Source organism: Paralichthys olivaceus, chromosome 7 (genome assembly GCF_024713975.1).
Source record: "Paralichthys olivaceus isolate ysfri-2021 chromosome 7, ASM2471397v2, whole genome shotgun sequence".
In the NCBI taxonomy this organism is placed as follows: Eukaryota; Metazoa; Chordata; class Actinopteri; order Pleuronectiformes; family Paralichthyidae; genus Paralichthys; species Paralichthys olivaceus.
The window spans coordinates 734,080-756,100 of NC_091099.1; the positions used below are offsets into that span (position 1 = coordinate 734,080).

Here is a 22,021-nt window from a genome sequence, read left to right on the forward strand (position 1 = left end):
TATCAGTCTGTGGATGTGTTGTAGTTTGTGTATCTTTAGTGTGTGTGTGTGTGTGCGTGTGCGTGTGTGTGTGTGTCTCAGAGCTAATGAACAACTGTCCGCCATCATAGAAACCAGTCAGTCATCAAACGTTTCCGCCACCATCATTATCTGTGGGATGTTTTCTTGTTTACTTAAAAAAAAAGAAAAGAAAAATGGAGACGAGTGTTCTCTCTTCTTGGAATTCAGAAGAAAACTGGCAGCTCTGAAAAGTCGGTGGCGTCATCAGGAGCCGTTGTTTTGACAGGAAGCTTCGCTCTCACAGACGTTCAGCTTCATTTTTCCTCTCGGCGATGCGTCCTCTTGATAAAAGCCTCTCGACACAGTGCTGCTGTCAACACGCCGGCTGTTTACCTGCCTCACATCTCGCTGTGGCTCCATTACTGCTGTGGAACTATCGTATCGGCAGCAGATGTGTGAGGAATGACGATGGCTGCTCTTCCTCTGTTGATTCTTCCTCCTTTACTACAGCGATATATTCAGTCGTCGCTGGGCGGGGTCATAGTTCATTAGAAGGAGGTTGGGGGAGGGGAGAAGATACTTTTACTCTTGGCGTATAATTTTCATGAGGAATATAAAAGTATAAATGTGTCTTTTTATTAAAGAAGCTGAATCTTCTAATCTTCTAAATCAGCTCATTCTTGCTGCAGGGCCCCCTGGTGGGTCGATCCAGCCTTGACATGCAGCAGCGACTCGGGACATAATATTTGCTCGTTTTGGATTTGAAACAGAAACTGAGTTGGACTCATCTTCGCTGTAACATCCTCTAATCTGTCCTACCCTTTAATCAGCATCTACATTTCTATCAACACTCAAACTGGAGCGGTTCGTGTAAACATCGTTATAATTTGACGGACAGACGGACGGACACAGGACGGTCCCTGGTCCTGATCTCTCATGGGAACCGACCCTCGGAACCTCTCGCCCCTCGGAACCTCTCGCCCCTCGGAACCTCTCGCCCCTCGTTTTATTCCACCAGCGAGACTCAGAACAGACGTGAGAAGTGCTTCCTTCAGCTGAGTTCACTCCACTGCAGTGTTGACCTTGGACAGAGAAGTTGATGCTGCCAGATTGTTGCTCCAGGCACTTTAGAAAAGGAGTCTGCTCTCCTCTCCGGAGTCTGTGGATGGATTTATCTCTGTGCTGCTCGATTTGGATTCTGATCAAATGTTTGATCTTAATTATCATGTTTCAAAACGGGAAGATTTAGTCATTAGCTCCTTTTTTGACTTTTCGGGGAGGAGGCTTGAAGATAATTTTTCCAATATGAATTTTGCATGAGTGAAGGGACGGGAGAGCAGCTCTCATTCCCAGTTTAAGCACAGCCAACACAGAGCAAATGAATCCAGAATTACCATAGGTCACTGAATTAATTCTCCAACCCGCAATTGGTGTGATTTCTCTCGGGGGGGAAATTGAGTGGCAAGTTAGCTTCCCTGCTCACCTGTGGGCGTGGCTGTGAATTTCCAGCTGTGGAGTTGGAGGTCGGAGAGATTCGGGTTCTTTTCCCTCTTTCAGCTGCTCGTCGGTTCGAGTCTGTGCTGCTGAGAGGGATCAGCTAACAGACTCAACACCGGACGAGTCGTGTGGTCGCAGAGTTTGATTATTTGAGGAAACTTGATCTTCAGGTTGATGATTGGAATCAGAGTCATGACTGTTCAAAGTTTTCATCCTCTAATGATCAGAGCTCAAACACTGGCTCCCGTCTCTTAGGACCCTCCCTCTGATAAAACCCAGTCTGCTCTGATTGGTCGGCGGGTCCACTCAGTTTTGATTGGTCAACAGTTATCGGCCTCCACTTACCTGCCGTTGTCAGGGGGCGTGTCCGACAAGCTGTGACAGTATTCATCATGTGATCTGTGTCGGATGTCGGAGTTTTCCGACCCTCTACTTGAAAACACCCCTCAAACTTCTTCTCACGGTCAGAAGTGATTGTTTACGTTTGACGTCGTACCTTCACCGTTCATCGGAACGCTGGGAAGTCGGAACTTTTGAAATTTCAAGTCGCAACAGCCGACATCTGAGTTGACTGGAACTGACGAGGTGTTTCATGTTTTCTGTGCAGGAGAGGAACTCAGAAAGAAAAACTACAAAACCCACTGGAGGAGGAGAAACGCAGCAGGACTCTTACCAGCAGTGGTTCCAAACGTATCCACGAGGACCGAACAGAATCTCTCCCGATCTGAAACTGGAGAAGAAACAGAGCTTGAGCGAAGCTTCCTGCCCGAGTTTGTAACTGTTAAAGTAAAACGCTGCGGATGCTGATGATTCAAAAATGAACAGAACAGAAAGTGCAAAATCAAGAGGCTTGTTCAGTCGGGCAGGGAGTGGGGGGGCAAGCGGCTAAATAATAGAGTAGGATTTTATTGAAAGAAGCCAAAAAGCATAAAGTCGAGCATTCAGCTTCCTGCAGAGAAACCTTGACAGCAATCTGCAGCTGCAGCTTCCACCATCAAGATTCAGAGACGCCCCGCTGTCCGCCTCAGACGGGCTCCCTGTCGCAGCAGAAATAAGAACGGCATAAATCAGTCGCCTGGGAGCGCCGGCATGCTTAAACATGAGCCCCAGCTGAACGTGAAGCTCTGGAGCAGCAGCGGACGCCCACTCAGCCGCAGCTCTATGAATAACAATCCAACCGCCATTTATCAGAGCAAAAAAAAAAAAAAAGCGAAAAGTGGTAGAATCCATCGCGGTGCTTCTTTTAATGGCCTCCTCGCTCCGCTCTGCACAGTGCGTCCTGATCACGAGGGGGGGGGTGAGGTGACCGCTAATGAGTCGCACAGATCTGTGTGAGTGTTAGCGAGCGATGGAAAAGAGGCGGACTCCAGTTAATGAGGCCTACACAAACACGCAGGCGAGCGCAGAGCCCAGGGCCTGTCACAGCCAGTGCTGCGACCAGGCGCAGGAATACACGCCGCCGTGTCCTGACACCCGTTAGCGCAGCTCACAAGCAGCCACATAATGACCTGCCACCCGCACAGGAAGCAGAATAAAGATAAACGATAGAACAACACACTAACAGCGTTCAGACAGCGGACGCTTCCCTCCGGCAGAAGAACGCTCCACAGCTGCATTTACATCGCGGCTGTTTAGAGCTGATGAAAATAGATTTCTGCAGTTTCCTGTCTGTGGGTAAACGCTCTGACGCTGGAAAAGTTCTCGCAGCTCTACCTGAGTTTTGGCAGCAACTTAACCCAGAGTCCTCGGCTGCAGGTTGAGACAGCAGACATCGGCTACGAGGCTTTTTTTAGCGGCTAATTGCCGTCATTACCTCCGGCGCGCTGAAAATGGATTGACAGCTGGCAGGGGGGCGGAGGGGACAGAGGGGTAGGGGGGAGGAGGGGGGAGGAGGGGGCGCTGCTTTGCCGATAAAACAGCCGTAATTGGCGTCGTAATGACAAAAGCTCAAATGCTGCCGAACGGAAAAGGCCAAGGTCACGCCACCAAGTCGCTCTGATGTCAGATGCTCTGGAGCGACGCCACCAGTCACCAGCTGCTCTCCGCCATTGATCGGCGCCCGTGGCACCGCCCGGCCTTCACACAGACGCCGTCCAGCTCCGAGTCCGTGTTTTATGCTGGTGCTTTCCATTGATTCGCGGGAAAGTATCCAAAGATTTAATTACACGAGTAACACATAAACTGTCCAGAGGCAACAGTAGTTACAGGCAGAGAGAAAAACGCTGTGAGACGGTCGAGAGTTTATGGGTCAAAAGATTTTCTTTGGTGTTTTTTTGTCCTGGTGCTTTAGATCGATTATCACGTCCACACAGAGCAGAGGGAAGAAACAACACAAGGCTGCGGAATGTTAATGTCTCTAAAAACTAAAAATCTATTGTCAGAACCAGACGTCTGCTCCACTCAGGTCTTTTACTACTTTCTACTCGGCTGCATTCTGAAGAGAAATATATATGTATATATATGTATTTTATTTTTTTTGCAGATTCACATTATTAAAACAAAATAACATTAACAAACAAATGAAGATGAATCACTATTGATTAGGATAAAACTGAAATTGATCCCTGTGGGGATCCAGAATAAGAATAAAATAAAAGTAATTAGAATTAGCTCCTTTTTGAACAGATGGAAACTGGTTGACTCGTTTCTGCAGATTGTTCCAGTGGTTCATTAATAATTCAGTTCTATCGTTCCGGTGTGATGTTTTCCTGTCCACCGTTCATCCTCAGCATCTTCAGAGATCTTTCACTTCCTCAACAAACGTTCAAGATTTTACATCCGGAAGGAGAGAAACTCCAGAGAGCACCAGTTCTACAGCCTCATGGTCGTTTACATTTAATTTGTCTTTATCCTCATTAAATCACAACTTTATTCTCATTAAATTACGACTTTATATTTGTGTTTCGTATTTTTCTGGGACCGTCCGTTCACCTCCTCTGAACACAGCTCTTGAGAATGACGAGATTTACGAGACAGATATCGTTCTTCTTTATTTGCACTCTGGAATATACGAGTGCATCAGAGCTCCGTGTTGTTGGAGCAGCACGAACATGTGTGTCGTCGTTAAGTTTATTTGTGTCACATGAACCAGTTTCCTGGTGATGTTATTGAAGTCGTAAACTCTGGGATGGAAGGACGAGTGTTTCCCTGAAGCCTCGTGAACAGGAGGACGGCTTTAATCTCATCTCACGCACTGAGATACAGAGTCTCCACTGCAGCACTCGCACGTCTCGTTATTATTACAGGAAGTGTTAACATCTTTGTTTTCACCGAATGAGAAAATAATAAAATCTCTTTTCTATGTTTTTTGTGGTGTAGTTTTAAATTTGTCATCACAGAAGGATCCAGAGTCAAACCTTTATCCAAGTGAACTTTAACTTTGAACACGAGTTCAGTGTTTGTGTTTTAGCTTTGAATGATGAATTCTCTCACCTTTATTTAACGGCTGATGTTCTGTTTACATCGTTCACGTAAAGTTTGACCTGAGGGATGAACTGATTGTTCGATTGATTGAGGTGGATTTGTTGAAAGAGCAGAGTGGAGCTGGGATCTCTGTTGATATTTGCGTCCGGTCCTTGGTGGCGTTGTCTCGTGTACATTTCCTGATCAGGACTCACAGTAGCGAGACATTTATTATCGGCTGAGCAGAAAAACTCCAGCCGCAAAAACAAATGACACCATATGTTAGTCCAGGAGAAGGAGGCAGGTGAAGATGCTTCTCCTCTGACAGCCGGCTGAGGTCTGCAGTCACGTGGCCTCGTCCATCTTTCAGACGGCCGCCGCCCCCCCCATCGGGAGTTTTGATTATGCTGAGTGCTCCACTAGAAACAAGAGCTCAGTCAGGAAGATGCGTCACCGTTTCAAAGTGCAGCGCCACTTTTTTGTCGCCGTGTCGTGTCACAGTTTTAAATAAACAAGACAAAGACCAGGGGGAGGAGCGAGGCTCAAAGAGGACGATGGTTTGTAGGTTTCTGATGTTAACTCACGAAGAGGAGGAGGAGGAGGAGGAGGAGGTGTGGTGAAAGGAACCAGATGTTATAAGACTCCACAACCTGCTGCTGGTTTTTACTAAACAAGACGAGAAAAGACTTTGTCATCTGTCTGTGGCTCATTGGTTCCTGCTGGTTCACTTTATTAGGTACCTCATGATGAAACTCTGTGTTTCTAATCCGTTTCAATCAATTTAGCTTCACTCCATTTCACTTTTTCTCAATCTACATTTGTTATATCGTACTTCATGAAATGTCAGCGTGGGCGTGTCTCTGAGGTTTCTAACTCGTGACGGACGTGAAACTGAAGAACACAAACGTCTCAGGATGAAGAGGAGGAGCCGTACACGTAGAGGACGAAGACGTCCACTTGGAAAGACGAGGAGGTTCCAGATGTTTTGGTGATGAGGGCCGACGCCGTGTGGACGAGCTGTAAACAAAAACACTGATCTTTACACAGTTTAGACGCCATGTCCCGCCTCCTGCTGCTCTACAGGCTCCGCCCCTCGCCACATGTTTCTGACGTTGTCAAACTTTAATTTAACATAAAAACAAAAATACACAAATAACTGATCTGCGTTTGATTAGTTGCAACACACGATGATCACATGCGAGTGAGATCAAAGTGTTTTAGCACAAGGCTCAGGTTGGTAACAGAGCGGTCGTTATGGTAACAGGCCACCGTAAGCTTTCACAGAGCGAGGGGCGGCTCAGCTTTCCTCATCAGAGTGATTTATCTTCCAACATATCTACGATCCTCCGTGTTCGGGGTTTTGCACCACTGATGAAGGATGAGGCCACGTAGAGGACGACCAGAGCAGCCAGAGGCTTTAATTCAAAGCCCCTATAGACACACACACACACACACACACGGAACACAAGGCCACAACATAAAACCACAGATATATCGTCCTATTCACCGGGGAGATGAGTGCGGGGGAGAGAGAGAGAGAGAGAGAGAGAGAGAGAGAGTGTGTGTGTTTGCAGTTGCAGGAATATATTCTGAAAACATTCTAACAAAGTGTTTTTTACTTTTTATGTCATTTATGTCTAATGTCCAGAAATGTGTCTGTCTGTGTCTCTGTCTCTGTCAGTCTGTCTGTGTTAGTCTGTGTCTCTGTCGGTCTGTGTGTCTGTCTGTGTCTCTGTCAGTCTGTCTGTCTGTCAGTCTGTGTCTCTGTCTGTGTCTCTGTCTGTCTCTGTCTCTGTCTCAGTCTGTCTCAGTCTGTCTCTGTCTGTCTCTCTGTCAGTCTGTGTCTCTGTCTCTGTCTCTGTCAGTCTGTCTGTCTGTCAGTCTGTGTCTCTGTCTGTGTCTCTGTCTGTCTGTCTGTCTGTCAGTCTGTGTCTCTGTCTCAGTCTGTGTCTCCAGAACTGTTCCACTCCTCAGCGTCACACTTGGTGTGTGTGTTGTTCAGGGCTGAAGGACGTTCAGTGTGGAGTTTGTTGTGATTTGGACTCGTTCCACGTTCACAGTGAATATAAACAGAGGACTCTCGTTCTTCTGCATCCTCAGATAAACGGCAGCAGTGTCAGTCACTTGTTGCCGGCGGCTGCGTGACGAGTGGAAAGATGTCATGACACAGAACATAAACACTGACATGATACTTTAATCGTGAACTCTGACGCCACTCCTCAGTTTACTGCTGATGTGACGTGACGTGGACGTTCTCAGAGAACTGAACTGTTGCTGTCGTCAGTTCAGATCCTGTAAACACAGACTGAAGCAGCTGCAGAGGTTGTTATGAACCGTGGGTTTCAAAGCTGCAGCGTTTAGTCACGTGCACCAGTTTAGTTGGTCGGACGTGTTAACAGCCGGAGCGGGTTTGATCAGCCTGGGCTCCGTCTCCCGCCCGGACAGGAGGAAATAACCAGCTCCTCTTTATTTCCCCCTTTCAAGTGATGTAACTTCCGATTTAAACGCCATCTGTACTTGACGTGAGCGTCTTCCTAAAACTCCTCTCGTGTAATTGGCAGGCTGATGAGTAGATGGAGGAGTGTTCCTACCGAGCCACGTTCAGCGTGCACCACATTTGATACTTGGCAGCTTCACAATTCCCAGTCATCGTCTGCGTGGGCAGGTGAGACGGATAAACAGAGGTTTTCAGAACAGGTTTCTTCCCCGGAGCCTGGTGGGAGGTTATCAGGGCGGCAGATGGAAAGCACGCGAACAAATAAAGTTCACAAGCCTGAAACGGCCTTTTTCCCTGATACTTGTCTGTCGGTAAATGTCAGGGAATTTAATTACTGTTCAAAGAGATCATCGTTCTCCACATGACCTGGGTTCAGATCCCCCCCGGTGCTCCCTGTTTCATCTGCTCAAAGGGCAGAGCAGCATGTCTCGCTGATGAGGCGACTCATCACAGAGAAGGAAAGTAGATAAATAATAAAACCAATTAGAACATAAACTTCAGAACCAAACACGAGAAGACGAAAACATCAGTGCAGCTGATAAACTTCACCCCCGAGCAGAGATTTTCATTTTAAAACAATAGTGAATTCATTTCCCTCTTGTCGCAGGAAGTTCAGGTTCCATTCGACAGAACAGATTCATTTTGTTTCCTACGAGTTTTATGTCTTTTTTTAAATGTTGTCAATGAAATCACAGTCAGATATTTAGTCTCCTCGTCTCCTGTGAAGCCACAGCTCATTTGACCTGCTGCTCATGTTCCTTCTGTTGTTTAATGGCTGACGAGCTTTCAAACCTTTGGTTATTGTCATAAAGTCTGAACCAAAGAAAACCTGCTTCAGTTAAACCTGGACCGAGACCACGCCTGCTGCTTCGCTCCAGATAATTATTGATTATTTCATCTGCTCATTTTAAACCTGAATCTCTCTCCTCTGGTTTGAACTCGGTGGCTCCTCCACCCAAACTCTGGCGTCTTTAACCTGCTCACTGTAACGCCGGAGAGAGGCCTTTCACTTCTTTATTTGAAAACGTTCATTGTTAATCTTCCTGGTGACGTCCCAGCTGTGAGAGGAGGGCGGCTGGATGACAGCGACAGTGCATTACTCGCTAATAATGTCCCATTACATTATTATCCCTCGATTTATTGCCAGGATCTCGTTCTCATTAGACGCCATGAATCACAGCTTGCGTGCTGACAAAACATCCCATTAGCCATGTTGTGTATGTGTGTGTATATATATATATATATATATATATTAACGCAGGAGGCGGCGGCTGGAGACAAACCTGAGGTTACATGAAGTACTCGGCCATGTTGGACGACAAACAAGCAACAAAGATTACAGTCAACTGTGAATTGTAATGTGGGCGAAGGTTAATCGTGATATTTAGGAAAAATAATGAAGTATTACTGGAAGTTGAAGTGAAATGAAGATGAGACGTCCGGTCTGCCGTTGATTTCATGTTCATGTTGGTTAGCTCATACTGTAGTTAGCATTAGCAGCACATCCTACTTCATGTTATGTCAAACATGTTTCACTGCAGAGGTGAAATGAGCTTTTCTGGTAAGAGAGAAAAAACAGAGTAAAATACCCAAAAAATGCTGTTGGGTACTGATACCGAGTCCTAGAGCTATAACAGAATCTATAAAAATATGAAGGGTACCCAACCCTCCCACAAATACGCCGCACGTCAGGATAATGTCCTTCACTGTGGACAATGTTTAATAATCCCAAATGATCGTGGATCTCAGATAAATCCTGATTTCCACATGAAGTTCTATCCAAGAAACAAGTGTAAGAAAAGACTTGAAATGAAAAAAGAAAGAGTGGATTCTCTTCGGCCACTTCACCGGAAAATCAAGTGTTTGTGTGAAACTGAGGAAAATGAATGAATCTGTGTGAAGAGGTGATGAAACGTCCGGAGAGAGAACTCACCGTCCATCTTTTCATTAGCACACTATCTTTTTACTTCCTCTGGAGAATCAACTCATCGTGACAGAAAAACACTCACCGATCTCGTCGTCCAGTTCTTTCGCCAACAGGAAAGTGTCTTTGAGTGTGTGCAACCTTCAGACAGAGACGTAATGATGTGTGTATGTCTGTCTGTGCTCGACAGAGGCCGGGGCTGAGTGGTGTTTCCTGCAGGGACAGTCAACCAGATCACCTGCAGATCCACTGCATTGTGGGTAAATGACCCTCCAGACATTAACGAACACACAGATTCAGTCGCTCACCGATCCCCGCCTGCTGCTGCTAACAGAACCTTTACAGAAACGTTGGTGGATTGAATCTTTTAAATGTCAAAACAGATTGTTGCCTCCTCTCTGTCAGGACGATAACGAAACAACCAAAGAGTTCTGGTCGGAAGATCAATTAGTTTTCAGCTCGACTCAAAAGGTCACAACACGATGGTGATAAAACAAAACCAGGCCGGAGGAGTCCAGACCCGTGAAAACAAAACGTCACCAAACTGTGGCACCAACCAATAAACTTTATGTGGAAAGTAAAACAGCGAAGTTCAGTTTGTACGTCCGTCACAGAACGAGACGGTGATGTCATTAACCTCAGTCACGTGATGACTGGAGCTGCTGCTTCTTGTTCCTGACGACTTCTCAGGATGGATCCAATGTCTTCTTCTTTCAAGAAGTGAGAAGACGACAATCATCCTCTGCTCAAACCCATTTCATCTCGTTAATGATCAGTGGTTCTCATTGGATGATGGATTAAAAAATGTGAAGAATATGGACTCGCTGTGCAAAGAGCTTCACTCGTCTGAACTCGGACGCTCGGTCAACTGTGTTTCGGAGGCTTTAACTCAGAATTGGCTTCTTCGTGTATGTTCGGTTGATTAATGATCAGTTTGCTGCCAGTGTAGAAACAGCAGTGATATTATTTGCAGTCATTTCCAGAGCAGCTTGAACCTTCTGGTGGATAAACTGTGTGATGTCCACGCCCTCCGCACTTGAACCTGTTTTTTACACGATGTGTGCTGTGTGTTGTAAATGTAGGTCGTGTGTATTGTCAAGAGGAGAATATCTGTCACTCGGGACAGACGATAAAGTCTGAACGACCACTTCCAAACCGCGCGTCGAGCAGCTCAGGACTCGGCCGGCCTTGATTCCTCTGCGCCTCCGCTGCCGCTCTGTGGGGCCGGAGCTCCGGTCTGAGCAGAGCAGCTGTGGTTTGATGGTGCAGCTGTCCGTGTTGACTCCGGAGCACGGTGGACTTTAATCTGTCAAACTACTTTGATCCCTGACTGTCTGCCTGTGATCCTGACGTCGCTGTGAACGCGTCTGACCAGAGAATCTCCTGCTGCGTTCTTCAGATATGAAACATTCAAGTTCAAGTCTGAAAACATCTTAAATAACATTCATCTGAAACCTGAGAGCTTCAGCTTGATAAAGTTTTGAATATTGCTCAAGGCCTCCAGGAGTTTAAACCTTCTTCTTCACTGACCGTGTCCATATTCACACTCGAAGGTGAAACGGGGAAAGCGTTTGACTGAATTATCCAATAAGAGCAGCTTATTTTTCACCTCTGACCTGAACATTTGTTCCAGAGTCAGGAACCGTCTCGTCAAACAGAAACTGACCAGCTAAAAACTCTGAACCTGATGATGAAGATGATGAAGACGACGACCTGCCTGAAGCGTCTTAAAGTTTATTGGTCACATATCTGCCCTGTGATTCCCCCCCCCCACCCTCTGCCCGTAAGTCAGCAGAGATCCGACTTGATGTTACTGTCCTGGATACAGACCCAGGATGAACAGGGCGCGTCTCTGCTGTAATAACGCTCATTAACACCCCTCGCTCGTTTAAGGGCTGTTATTCATCATCACATTTATTGTGGTTTTAGGCTTTGCACTGCATTAATAATGCCCAACATTTATCTTCTGCTGTCAGGCGGTGGCTCAGCATCCTGCCCAGTTGTGCAGGACTGTGTTTATTTCCTCCCAACCCACATCGCAGATATTGTAATTGTTGGATATAAATCTAAGCTGTAATGGCCCCGTCACAGTGGCTCTTATTAGTGTTTGCGAGCTCTGGAAACGGTTTGTGACGCTCTGTGTCTAAGGAGGCAATTAGTCAGCTTTAATTGGACAGAAATCCACCGCAGCGTCACTGTAGCTGCGTCGTCTCTCCGGGGCTCGGCACGCTCTCCGTTAACCTGCAGCTCATCTGAATGCAGGAGGAGAACGTGCAGGTTCAGGCAGCGCTGAACCGGAGGCTCCTCACCCATCGCTGAGCAGGGAGGTGCACAGCCCACAGCACCGTGTCATGCTCGCGTCGTTCAAGAGGCTGTAGATCCTCAGCAGACGTCCTGAAATGTGTCGACGTGTTATTTTCAGCAGAGTTATTGTCGGGCTGTTGCTCCAAAGCTGAATCCAGAGCGACGGCAGCTTCTCACCCTCTGAAATGAAGCAGTGTCTCCTTGTGCCCCCTCAGGACCAGGGTTGTGAGCAGTTTGAGCATCAGTGGGACTTTTAAAGATTTTGTCGTAGACTTCTGTTCTCTGCAGCGATGTCCGGGCCCTCGCAGCATGTTAGGACGTATGACTGCCAACAGGGGGAGCACATGAGAGTATAAAAACTATAAAACAATACAGAGGTAGAGTAGATACACACTCTGTAAACAGACGATTCCCCCAGCTGCTAATTCTGTGGCAAAGCACTGTGGGTAAACCTGTGTGAGCCTTGGTGTGTGTGGTGAGCTGTCTGGTTGCCCAGCAGTTGCCATGGCAACGGTGGTGGCCAATGCTGCTTCTATTGTGCTGCCCACGACTGTGTGTGTGTGTGTGTGTGTGTGCGTGTGTTGATGATAATTGTAGTTTTATTTCTTTAAGTTTAATATTTGAAATCAGCTCAGTTTACAACAGGAGCAGCCGGTGAACGCCCCTCTGACCCAGATTTAATGATAAACATATAAAATATCTCACCACGTGTTGAAATGACTTGATTTGGTGGAGACGTGATTTCGTATTTCTTCTTCTGACACTTTATTCTCTTGATTGTTCACGTTTAGTCATTTTGTCCGTTTGCTCAGAGCGGAAGTCTCGTAAATGTCAGTTGCAGTGATGCACCTCTTTTTTTATTGTCTGTTCTTCGTGTCACGATTTCCCCTCAGGGATCAGTAGAGTTTCACCTGTGAGCTGGCAGCTGATGGATTTCTGCCTCAGTCCCATCGTGTTTTCACTGCAGCCTCGTGGTTTGTTGTGTTTTCAGTTAAAAGTCACGTTGGTTCTTCTTGTGTGTGTGTGTGTCTTCATCTTCCTCTTTGTTCTTCATCGTCTTCCTCTTGGTGTGTTCGTTCTTCATCGTCTTCCTCTTTGTTCTTCATCGTCTTCCTCCTGGTGTGTTCGTTCTTCATCGTCTTCCTCTTTGTTCTTCATCGTCTTCCTCCTGGTGTGTTCGTTCTTCATCATCTTCCTCTTTGTTCTTCATCGTCTTCCTCCTGGTGTGTTACTTTTTAATCTCATATCCAAATCCCCCCAGCCGTCTGTTTTCATCAGCACCACCTGCAGCTCAGCTTCTGCCAAACAACTTTTTGAAATGATTTTCATTAAAATGGAGAACGAGTTTTGCGAGCGTTCACCAGAGTCTCCAGAGGAGATTAGACTGTGATGTTCAGACAGGACCCGTGGGCTCTGTAGTGACAAACCCTGACGTGCTTTCATCCCTCGTGAGGTCAGATTCAGCCCCAAAGTCTTTGATCACGACATCAGACGCCATCAGAGGCCGCTGAAGGATTCCCTCTGAAGAGCTTCTGTGAAATCCTGGATACACTAAACGATGGGATATGTAGTCTCTCCAGTGAGTTCTGCTCAACCTCTGACGGAAGGTGTCCAGGTCCGGTACATCGATCTGTTACCGCATTACTACTGTGCTACTCAGCAGTGTGTACTCACAGTAAATATACTTTCAGTTTAATGCAGTTTCTCATGTTTCAGAGGCTTAAGTCTTCTGCAGCAGTTGCAGGTTCGATTCCGACCAGGCTCTTTGCTAAATCCCTCAACGTGTTCGTATCCAGTGACTTAATATATAAATAAATATATATATATATATATATATATATATATATATATATATATAAAATATTGAGATTGAATTTACTTCAGTTTAATAATTAATTCCTATGACACCTTAAAAAAAATACTTATTTCAGATACAGTGATGATAACTTCATACCATCGAGTACACACTGGTACACATTGAAGTATTCGACCAGATAATCCGATCGTGTTTGTAAACAGTCCTCTGTGTTGACGACAGTTTATTCAGTGTTGTGTTATTGTCTGAACTCGTCCACGTACGAACGCTGAGCTTCACTTCGTACGATTCACGCTGTCAGACCAGGCCGTGGTTTTATTCATCAGAAATGAAATAGAAGTGGAATTGATCATTGTTGTGTTGGATCCGTGACCCTGTTCTGATTTCAGGACGACAAACATCGTTCTCGGTTAAAGTTCGCTTTGCTCTGTTTGTCCTTCTTGTTCCCACGACATCACGTCTTGAGCGACGAGTCAAGATGAACATGACCGTGCTCTGAGGCTGCGGCAGCTCGTCTCCCGGTGGGAGCGCAGGCTGCTGCGTGCGTCTATGATTGCTTTAAACAAGGTCTTAAACTAGGCTGCAGATCTCCTAATGACGCTCCCAGGAGGCTTCCTCCGAATCCATCTTTACCGTGGACACGCTCTGTTCTTGTCTGTCTCAGAAGAGGGGACCATCCGAGCAGCGGGCTAACTGCCCGACTCCCCTCTGGACACCGGGGGTTGACAGTTAAAGCCTATTTTCCATTAATGAATTCGCAGCTCTGGCGTGTGGCGCTGCAGAGGCCAGCCTGTAAAGAGCCCCTCTGAATAAATAAGCTGTCACCTCTGGGAGTCGGAGGAACACGAGCAGCCACACTCTGTCGGGTGAGAACTGTTTCTAACTCCTGACGGGACATGAAGGGAAACTCTAACCTCTCATCCTCGTCGGTCTGTGATCTGCAGCTCGTTAGCGGAGACGTTCCTTTACTTTTTAATATTTCAGTGTCAACCCAGCGTGATGTCAACTTTAGGTTGAGACCTGCCGGTATATCTGCAGTCTCATCACGGTACGGTATGAAATCGATTATTCAATCATATTTACAGATCTCCCAAAATCCTCCATACGATTCAGAACCACCTGACATTTACTGTAGAATATTTTCACTGGAACACCTTCTGTCGTCAGTCTGAGTGAGTCACAGTCCGTCGTCTGCCAGGTATTCACAGGAAACACAAACACTAACTGCTGAACGGGGCCGGAACAGGAAAGAAGATCCTCCAGTACTCGGCTCCAACAGTTTAACTGGTTTGGGGGAGATTTCTCCTTAAAGCGAGTGAACGTGATTGATGGAAGCTTCAGAGCAGCAGTTGGAGGCGACATCTGACAGGGACAGATGGTGTGAGGAGGAATCACACCTTTAAAAAAGACGTTAAGCTCCTCTGCGGAGGGAATTACCTGATTCCAACAGAGCGGAGATATAGATGTGAGGATTTCTCTCAACGTCTGAGAGGAAGATGATCAGACGTCAGGTTGTTTCTCTTTAAGACTCTTTAAATCCTCAGTATATTCTAGACTCCTGACTCATGTAGTTTCCTAAATTAGCAGGAGGTGGAATCAGTTTGCTCCAGGAGATCAAGTTCTCAGGTCAGTGGAAGAAAAGACACATAATGAGAATCTGTGGAGACGAGTGGAGGCCGCCATGTTCTTTCGACGAGCCGTCTGGGGTTCGAGTTTGTCAGGTTTCTTTGACATCAGGCTCAAAATCGAATATCGAAAGGCGTTTTCTTTCCACTGCGAACGTCCCGACTCGCAGACGGGAGGCTGGTGATGTGTTTTCACCTCGGTAACCTCCAGCATGGAGGTTGGCCCCCGGCCAGCCAGGCGGCGCTGCGGAGACGCCGGGGAACTATCGATCAGCAGAGTTAATTGTTATGGTTATCTGATGCCTGCACCTTAAGGGCAGTTTAATGCCCTTGGAGATAATGGCCGAGATCCAAATCGACACCTCTCTCCGCCCACACATGTACATGTATGTGCACGCCATCATGAGAGCAGCCTGTTGACCAGGAGGCACATGTGAAAGGTGGAGGAGGTGCAGCAGCTCCAGCCAGCAGTGATTTATCTCGGCCTGGTTTTTATTCTCCTGCGAAGGACGAGCTGACCTTTGACCCCTCATGGCTCCTCAGAGGACGCCCACTATTTCGATTCAAAACTGAAAGTAAAAAAAAACACAGATTCTAAACTCACTAATAAAACAGAGATTATTAAAAAAACAAACAATTAGGCACCAAATGTGAGTAAATTCTTTCTCTTTAACGCCGGGAACACGCCGGGAACACGCCAGGAACACGTCAGGAACACGTCAGGAACACGCCAAGCAGCTGAAAACAGCTGTTGAGAAAAATGTGGGTATGATGTAACAGAGGTTACGTGAGGTAACTGCTCTGAGGAACTTAAATCCTGAAAATTCAATTTGAAGTGACGGGTTCAGGCTCAGTGGTGAGAAGTTGAATGAGTCTGTTAATAAGCTCACAAACCACAGGTGCCTCTGCGTTCTCTCCTGCTCGGGTCTGGACCCAACATCTTTTAAACATGTTGGATTCCATCACGCTGGGTTTGGTGAAGCTCGTCCAGTGTGAACTCATGCGACACTCTGCAAACCTGATTCTGACAGTGATGCAGTGAGGTGGAGAGTAACTTCAGAGACACCTGCTCAACTCTGAAACCTCACATTCTTCTCTTCGACTCTAAACAGAGGTTCTCACTGAGCCACACAGACATTTTTATTCTTTGATTTTTTTCTCCAGAAACTCTCCTGCTGTTTTCTCACCTGCGCTCATTCCGACACTCTCCGTAGTCTTTACTACGGAGGCTGTCAGGAGAAACTCTGGAGAACGTCGGCAGCTACTCACACACAGCCCCTCTGGATAATTTCAGCAGGGAGTTCAGAGCTGCTGTGGAAGTAGCTCCAGATGTGCAGAGAAGCTCTAGAACCTCTAGGATGAATCTTAAATGTCACTATGACAGAAAAGTGCCTCAGGTAGATAAGCTGGGAGTTTATTTATCATCATGGTTGTTGTTCTTGCAGCAGAAGCTCCTAACAGCTCAGTTCACAGTTTTCTGGACTCTGCAGCTGCGGTTTCTCTCCACTGGCTCAGCACGCAGATTAATCACCCTCCTCTGGACTTCAGGTTTAAATGAGCTTTTGCTGAAGCCTCACAGCACAGCTACAGTTATTGACGTCGGGAGTGAGGCCTGACCCGACTGTGTGGACCGCAGATACATCCGGGATGAATTCAGGTCTTTTTCTCCACATGAAGGAACTGTTACATTCCAGCTCGATGTCCGCAGAGTGTTTTCTCATCAGGTTCTCGGCTTTAAGGTTGATTGATGGATCTATTTTCTCTTTGCGTCGTCTGTCTGGGAGGCGTTGGGACTATCTGTCGCTAGCGAGCTCTGTCCGCAGCTCCAGTACACCAGACTCAACAGGAGGAGGAAATGACTGTGCAGCCTCCAACAGTTCACCTCTGAGCTGATGAGCTCAGGCAAGTCATTATGTCATCGATCCCTGGAGCATTTAACCAGCAGGCAGAATTCACTGAAGTCCAGACTCTCCCATTGATCACACAGGCCTGTAGTTACATAAGGAGGCGTCCTCGGCTGTGCAACACATTCAGGTTGTTCTGTTTCTCTTCTCGGGTCTGTTCTGCTTCACGTGCACTGCAGGGATTGTTAAACGGGACGGGCCTAAGGTCCAGACTCTTAATACGTGAGCCACACGAGTCATCAGGTTACAGCGTCCACACGCTGTGAGGTGTGTGTGTCTCTGAATCTGAGCTACAGAGACGGGAAACTAGACAGTGAAAATGATCTTTCACCACAGTTTCAATGTTTATCTGTTGAATAAGTAAAATCATTTGAGCGTTCTCGTTGATTTATATTAAAAGGTTTTCATTGTTATTGCAGGACCAAGTTTATTTTTTGTAGAGTTCTAGCGTTTGTTTGAGTACATAGACTTTTAATGGAGGAAATACAGCAGTTATACCACAAACCTCACGCAGCTCCTCTGTGTGAATCACGGACGCCAGCGAGACTCAACAGATCCGTGACGCAGCTCAGCTGGTTGAGAGCCTTGTTTCTGTGTGAGGTTCTAAATCTGAAATATCTCTCTGGTCTCCTTCTTATTCAACAGACTCTGGAAACGTTGCTGTAGTTGGTGTTTCTCTAAAGTCACTGGCAGCATCACGCACCGATGGTCTTGAAATTGCTGGACTCGCTTGCGATAGTTAGCTCACACACCTCATGACCATTCACCGTTATCATATCGTCACGTCTTCGGTAAATGAGTTAAACAACACAAGTTCAAAAAATGTCTTCACCTCTCTTTTCTTAATTTGTTCTTGTCTGTTCAGTTTCCTGGTTCTTTATTCTCTTGAGATTGTTTTTGCCAAACAGCTGAAATGTTCGGACATGGAGACGAGTTCTGGACTGGATCTGGTCCGGGGTCCATTTAATGGCCAATTAAATATGTGTTTACGTTCCTGCAGGTGGAATTATTAACATGATCGTCATCATATTTTGTCTCCTCACCTGCAGCTGCAGTGAACAGCCTGTTTCTGACTCTGCTCAGGTGTTCAGCTGAGTTTATCTTAAGAACCTCAGAGTAGATCCACAGCAGAGGCCTGAACTCTCAGAGGAGGAGCTCGCTGGACGACTCTGAGCGTTGGTTTGTTCCAGCTGTGAGGTTTTTTTCTTTTTCACATTCAGAAGATGATGTTGAAGCTCTTAAGTTATTTGTCCCAATAACGGCTCCAGTTGCTCGTCAGATGCCTGCTGAGCGTTACGATGACATTTGGATCGAGCAGTAATGAGCAGAGCTAACAGAGCAGCTCCGTTCAGCAGGACGCCGCCGCTCTCTACAGCCCGCTCCTAATTTTCCTCTAATCTTCCTCCCTCACCTTGGCTCCCAGCTCTAATCACTGCGCTGGGAGGAAGCCAGTGTTTGACTGAAGCAGCTTACTGGGTGATTAAGAAAGTGTAAATGATTCATTATAGAATGTGTAATCATAGAGCAGCCTTTGGTGGAGGACGAAGGATTGCACGGCGAGACCACGCCCCCTCCTTCCATCTCTGATGGCAGCCGTGAGGAAGTGTGACCCGGAGAGGTCATAGAGAATCCACAGGAATCAAACCACCGGCATGACAGATGCTCGTTACCAGAAGATTTCCTCCTCACATTTCTCTGATAACGATGCAAAGCCCTGACTCACATGTTCATGTTTCACTCCCAACAACTTCCTCTGAGACTGGATTGATCGCAGCAGCTCGCTGTCAGTTTTTAATTCACTTCCTGAAGTTTGTGCTCAGGCTCCTGTGGGTGGTCACTCTGTATGCGGACTGAGTCACGGGAGGGCGAGTTCTTTATGAAGAGTGTTTTTCAGACCCGAGGCTATTTTTCCCGGAGACGTGGGCGAAGCTGCCGTCAGACTCAGGCTCACTCAAATCTCTGGTCGGGAGTTTGATTCCTGTGGAGTCCAAACCAGGTGTGAGAGCTCAACGCTTCGTCCACATGAATGTGATCGAGCGTCGTCTGTTACACGAGGATCCATCCGTACGACTATTTTAATTTGAAAGCAGCATTTTCAAACTGAGACCACCTCTGTGCTGCGTTTTGACTGACACACCAATAATAGCTGTTCACAGAGACGACAGAGTCAGTCCCACTTGTAATTGATTCTCCATGTTTGTTCTTCTCCGGAGCTGATACTGGTGGTTTTATTCTGAAAGGACGTCATGTGACAGGAGCCTGACCAATCAGAGAAGGCTACGTCCTCACCCTCTGACTGTGAAAGCACAAATACAGCGAGCGCTGCTGTGTGTCACGTTGTATTTTGGAAGCTGGAAATAATATTTACAAAATAATCTAAACACAAGATTCACTTGGAATCAAAAAGAATCCACTGATCAACAGCATGAAAAGAAATTCAACAGCCCTGAGATCAGCTGGAGCGTGAGCCGCTGCTCGGGGATTGGTCGGAGGTTTGACCAGCAGCTTCCTCTGTGACAGAGAGTCTGAATGTGAAACGTCCAGAGTCAGTGTTTCCTGGACAAGATTTAGAGTCAGCACAGAACCAAGGAGAACCAAAAAACAAGTGGGAGGAAGGAGGAAGCCGTTAATCAGCCGGACGGTTCCTGCTTCTCTACTGGAAACAACCTTGTCTTGTAAGTGACTGCTGTCTGCTTCAGTTTATCAGCGGAGGTTAAGAGCACGCTCGCCTCCATCATGACACCATAATAAAAATCCCACAAAGCTCCGCGCTCCAAGATCACCCAAAGTCAGCCATGTTGTTTTAGCTTAATGGGCCAGCGAGCGGGAGAATAATAACTTAAAGCCCGGGAGGTTCTGCATGAGGGAGGTTAGATAAATGTGAGGCTTTTTCTACTTTTACGTACCTCGAGCAGCAGAGCGCCGCCCTGACACAAACGCTGGTGATGGTGTAATAATTCAGGAAATACTTTTCTCTCTCCAGGTTTATCGTACCCATGAACACGGAGCCGGGGAAGGGGACATTTTAAAAGTGGAAGCGTTGTAATGAGAGATATTCGTTTACTTCAGCCGGGATCGTTATGCTGTTTTCATGGATTATTAGCAGGAAATGAAAGAAGGGAAGAGTGGCGGGTAAAGACTGAGTAATGTAATCAAATATAAAGACGACGATATGATTCGGCTGGGACACGACACGCAGTCAGAGCTCATTTAGCTCAGCGGCTCGGTCTCCTTTGTGCTTTTATTGTATATCCAACTCGTCTCTGTAGAGTTTGGTGCTTATCATCTGTCGCCCTTTGATGAGTTTCTGATCTTCCTCTGTGGCGACGTCGACTTGAACAAAGCCGCTCGAACGCCATCTCTTGTTTTATTCCTCAAACACACAGCAGCGTTTTCCCCCGAGGAGGAGGAGTGAAGCTCGTCCGACACCTCCGGGCCTGAATCCTGCTGCTACAGTCAGATCTTTAATTCACAACCTTGAAGGCAACAACTGATCGTAGAATCAGTTATGTGAATCCTCTACAGGAAACTGTCGTGATGCGTAGTTTAACTCTTTGCATTAGAAACTGTGCATCTTCACTCAGCCGATCGTGATACTGTAGTTATTATACAGAGTTCAGTCTCCATGAAACCCAGTCGCTGCAGACGACTTCACGCTTCAATATTCATGAGCAGGTTTATTTTTCAGAGTCAAATTCTTAAGCTTTGGAAAAACTAAAATCTGAAAATCATAAAAACCGTTGAACTTCAGTTATGGTGATTTTCATGTTTTTGGATCAGTTAAATAACAGAGGATGAAAAGAACAGGACGGAATAAAGAAAGGAGGAAGGAAACAGGACAGAATGGAAAAGGAAGAAGTAAATAAAGGAGGTGAAAGGTGTAGGAAAGTTAAAAGAAGGTAAGAAATAGACAGAATAATAGAAGAGGAGGAATAAAGAGGAGGGATGAAATAGAGAGGGTCACAAATGAAGAAGAGAGAGAACTTGAAAGAAATTAAATGTGAGGGGAAGGAGGAAAGGAAGGAAGGAAAACATTGGCATCATGAGTTGAATCAGTTCTGAAAGACTAAAAGCAAAACTATCAAAAATATAAATGTGTCCCATCATGAAAGTTAAAAAAAAGAAAAAAATCCCAGAATCAAACTTTGATTATTGAAGAAACTGCAGCTGAGGAGGAAACGTGACTCGTGTGTTCTTCACGTCTCAGACTCTCCATCGTCGTCCATAAGTAACTGTCACGCTCAGTGTTAACAAACAGCTGCGTTTGTGTGACATCATCAGTGAGTTAATCATGTCTGCAGCCAAGCAACGCCCACCTCTGATTGGCTGTCGCAGAGGGACGCAGGGATTCAACACAAGCAAGCTTTATTAGTTTCATCTGTTCTGCTGAGCAGTGTCTCGTTTGTTGCCCGTCGCTCTGTGAGGAATCACCACGTGCAGCGGGGACGTTACCGACTTCCTGCAGGAAAATATGTACCTGTGAAATGAAGGACTTTTTTTTGAAGGACACACGCACGAGAATAAAGGTTGAAACTGCAGCAAAGTCCAGGAAGGTTCAGATTATTTAGTCCCTAATTTTACATTTATGATAAAACGTGACGATTGTCCAACTGTCTGTCTCAGTTTGACATTTTGTCCAACAACATTTTGGTTGTTTGAAACCAGAAGTAACCATATTTGGAGGAGCAGGGGGTGGAGCCTGACTGAGACACTCCAGGACACTGCACGCCCACCTACACATGACACCGGCTACCATTGGACGGTACTATCTGTCAGTCACACTGTTGTATCCAACTTTGCAACCTTAAGGGGGCGCCGGTGTTTCCCGATGAGGCAGATTTGAGTCCTGGTCGTAGTTTCACTGGAGATTGTGGATTTATTTTAACCAGCTGATGTGGATCTGCCCCAACGGATCATGTGTGCACCTCCACCACTGAGCATTCACTCGGTTGGAGGAGCTTTTGTCTGCTTCTCGTTGTGTATCCGCATTTTGTTTTGACGGTTAAAAATAATCCTGCTTTTATTTTGTGTTTCTGAGGATTCCACGTAGAC

The 22,021-nt window shown here is 46.3% G+C and overlaps 1 protein-coding gene across 8 annotated transcripts in view; it reads left to right on the plus strand.

Moving 5' to 3' along the window:
* Positions 1-22,021, plus strand: part of immp2l (inner mitochondrial membrane peptidase subunit 2) — a 64,143-nt gene that overhangs the window by 22,942 nt on the left and 19,180 nt on the right. For 3 of the 8 annotated variants that reach the window (XM_069529174.1, XM_069529175.1, XM_069529173.1), the window contains exon 4: positions 2,105-2,542. The exons of the other annotated variants lie outside the window; for them this stretch is intronic. In XM_069529174.1, the coding sequence (XP_069385275.1) occupies positions 2,105-2,225 (121 nt within the window). In that variant the 3' untranslated portion in view covers positions 2,226-2,542. Of the gene's footprint in view, positions 1-2,104; positions 2,543-22,021 lie in introns of those variants that run through there. 8 annotated transcript variants of the gene reach the window in all.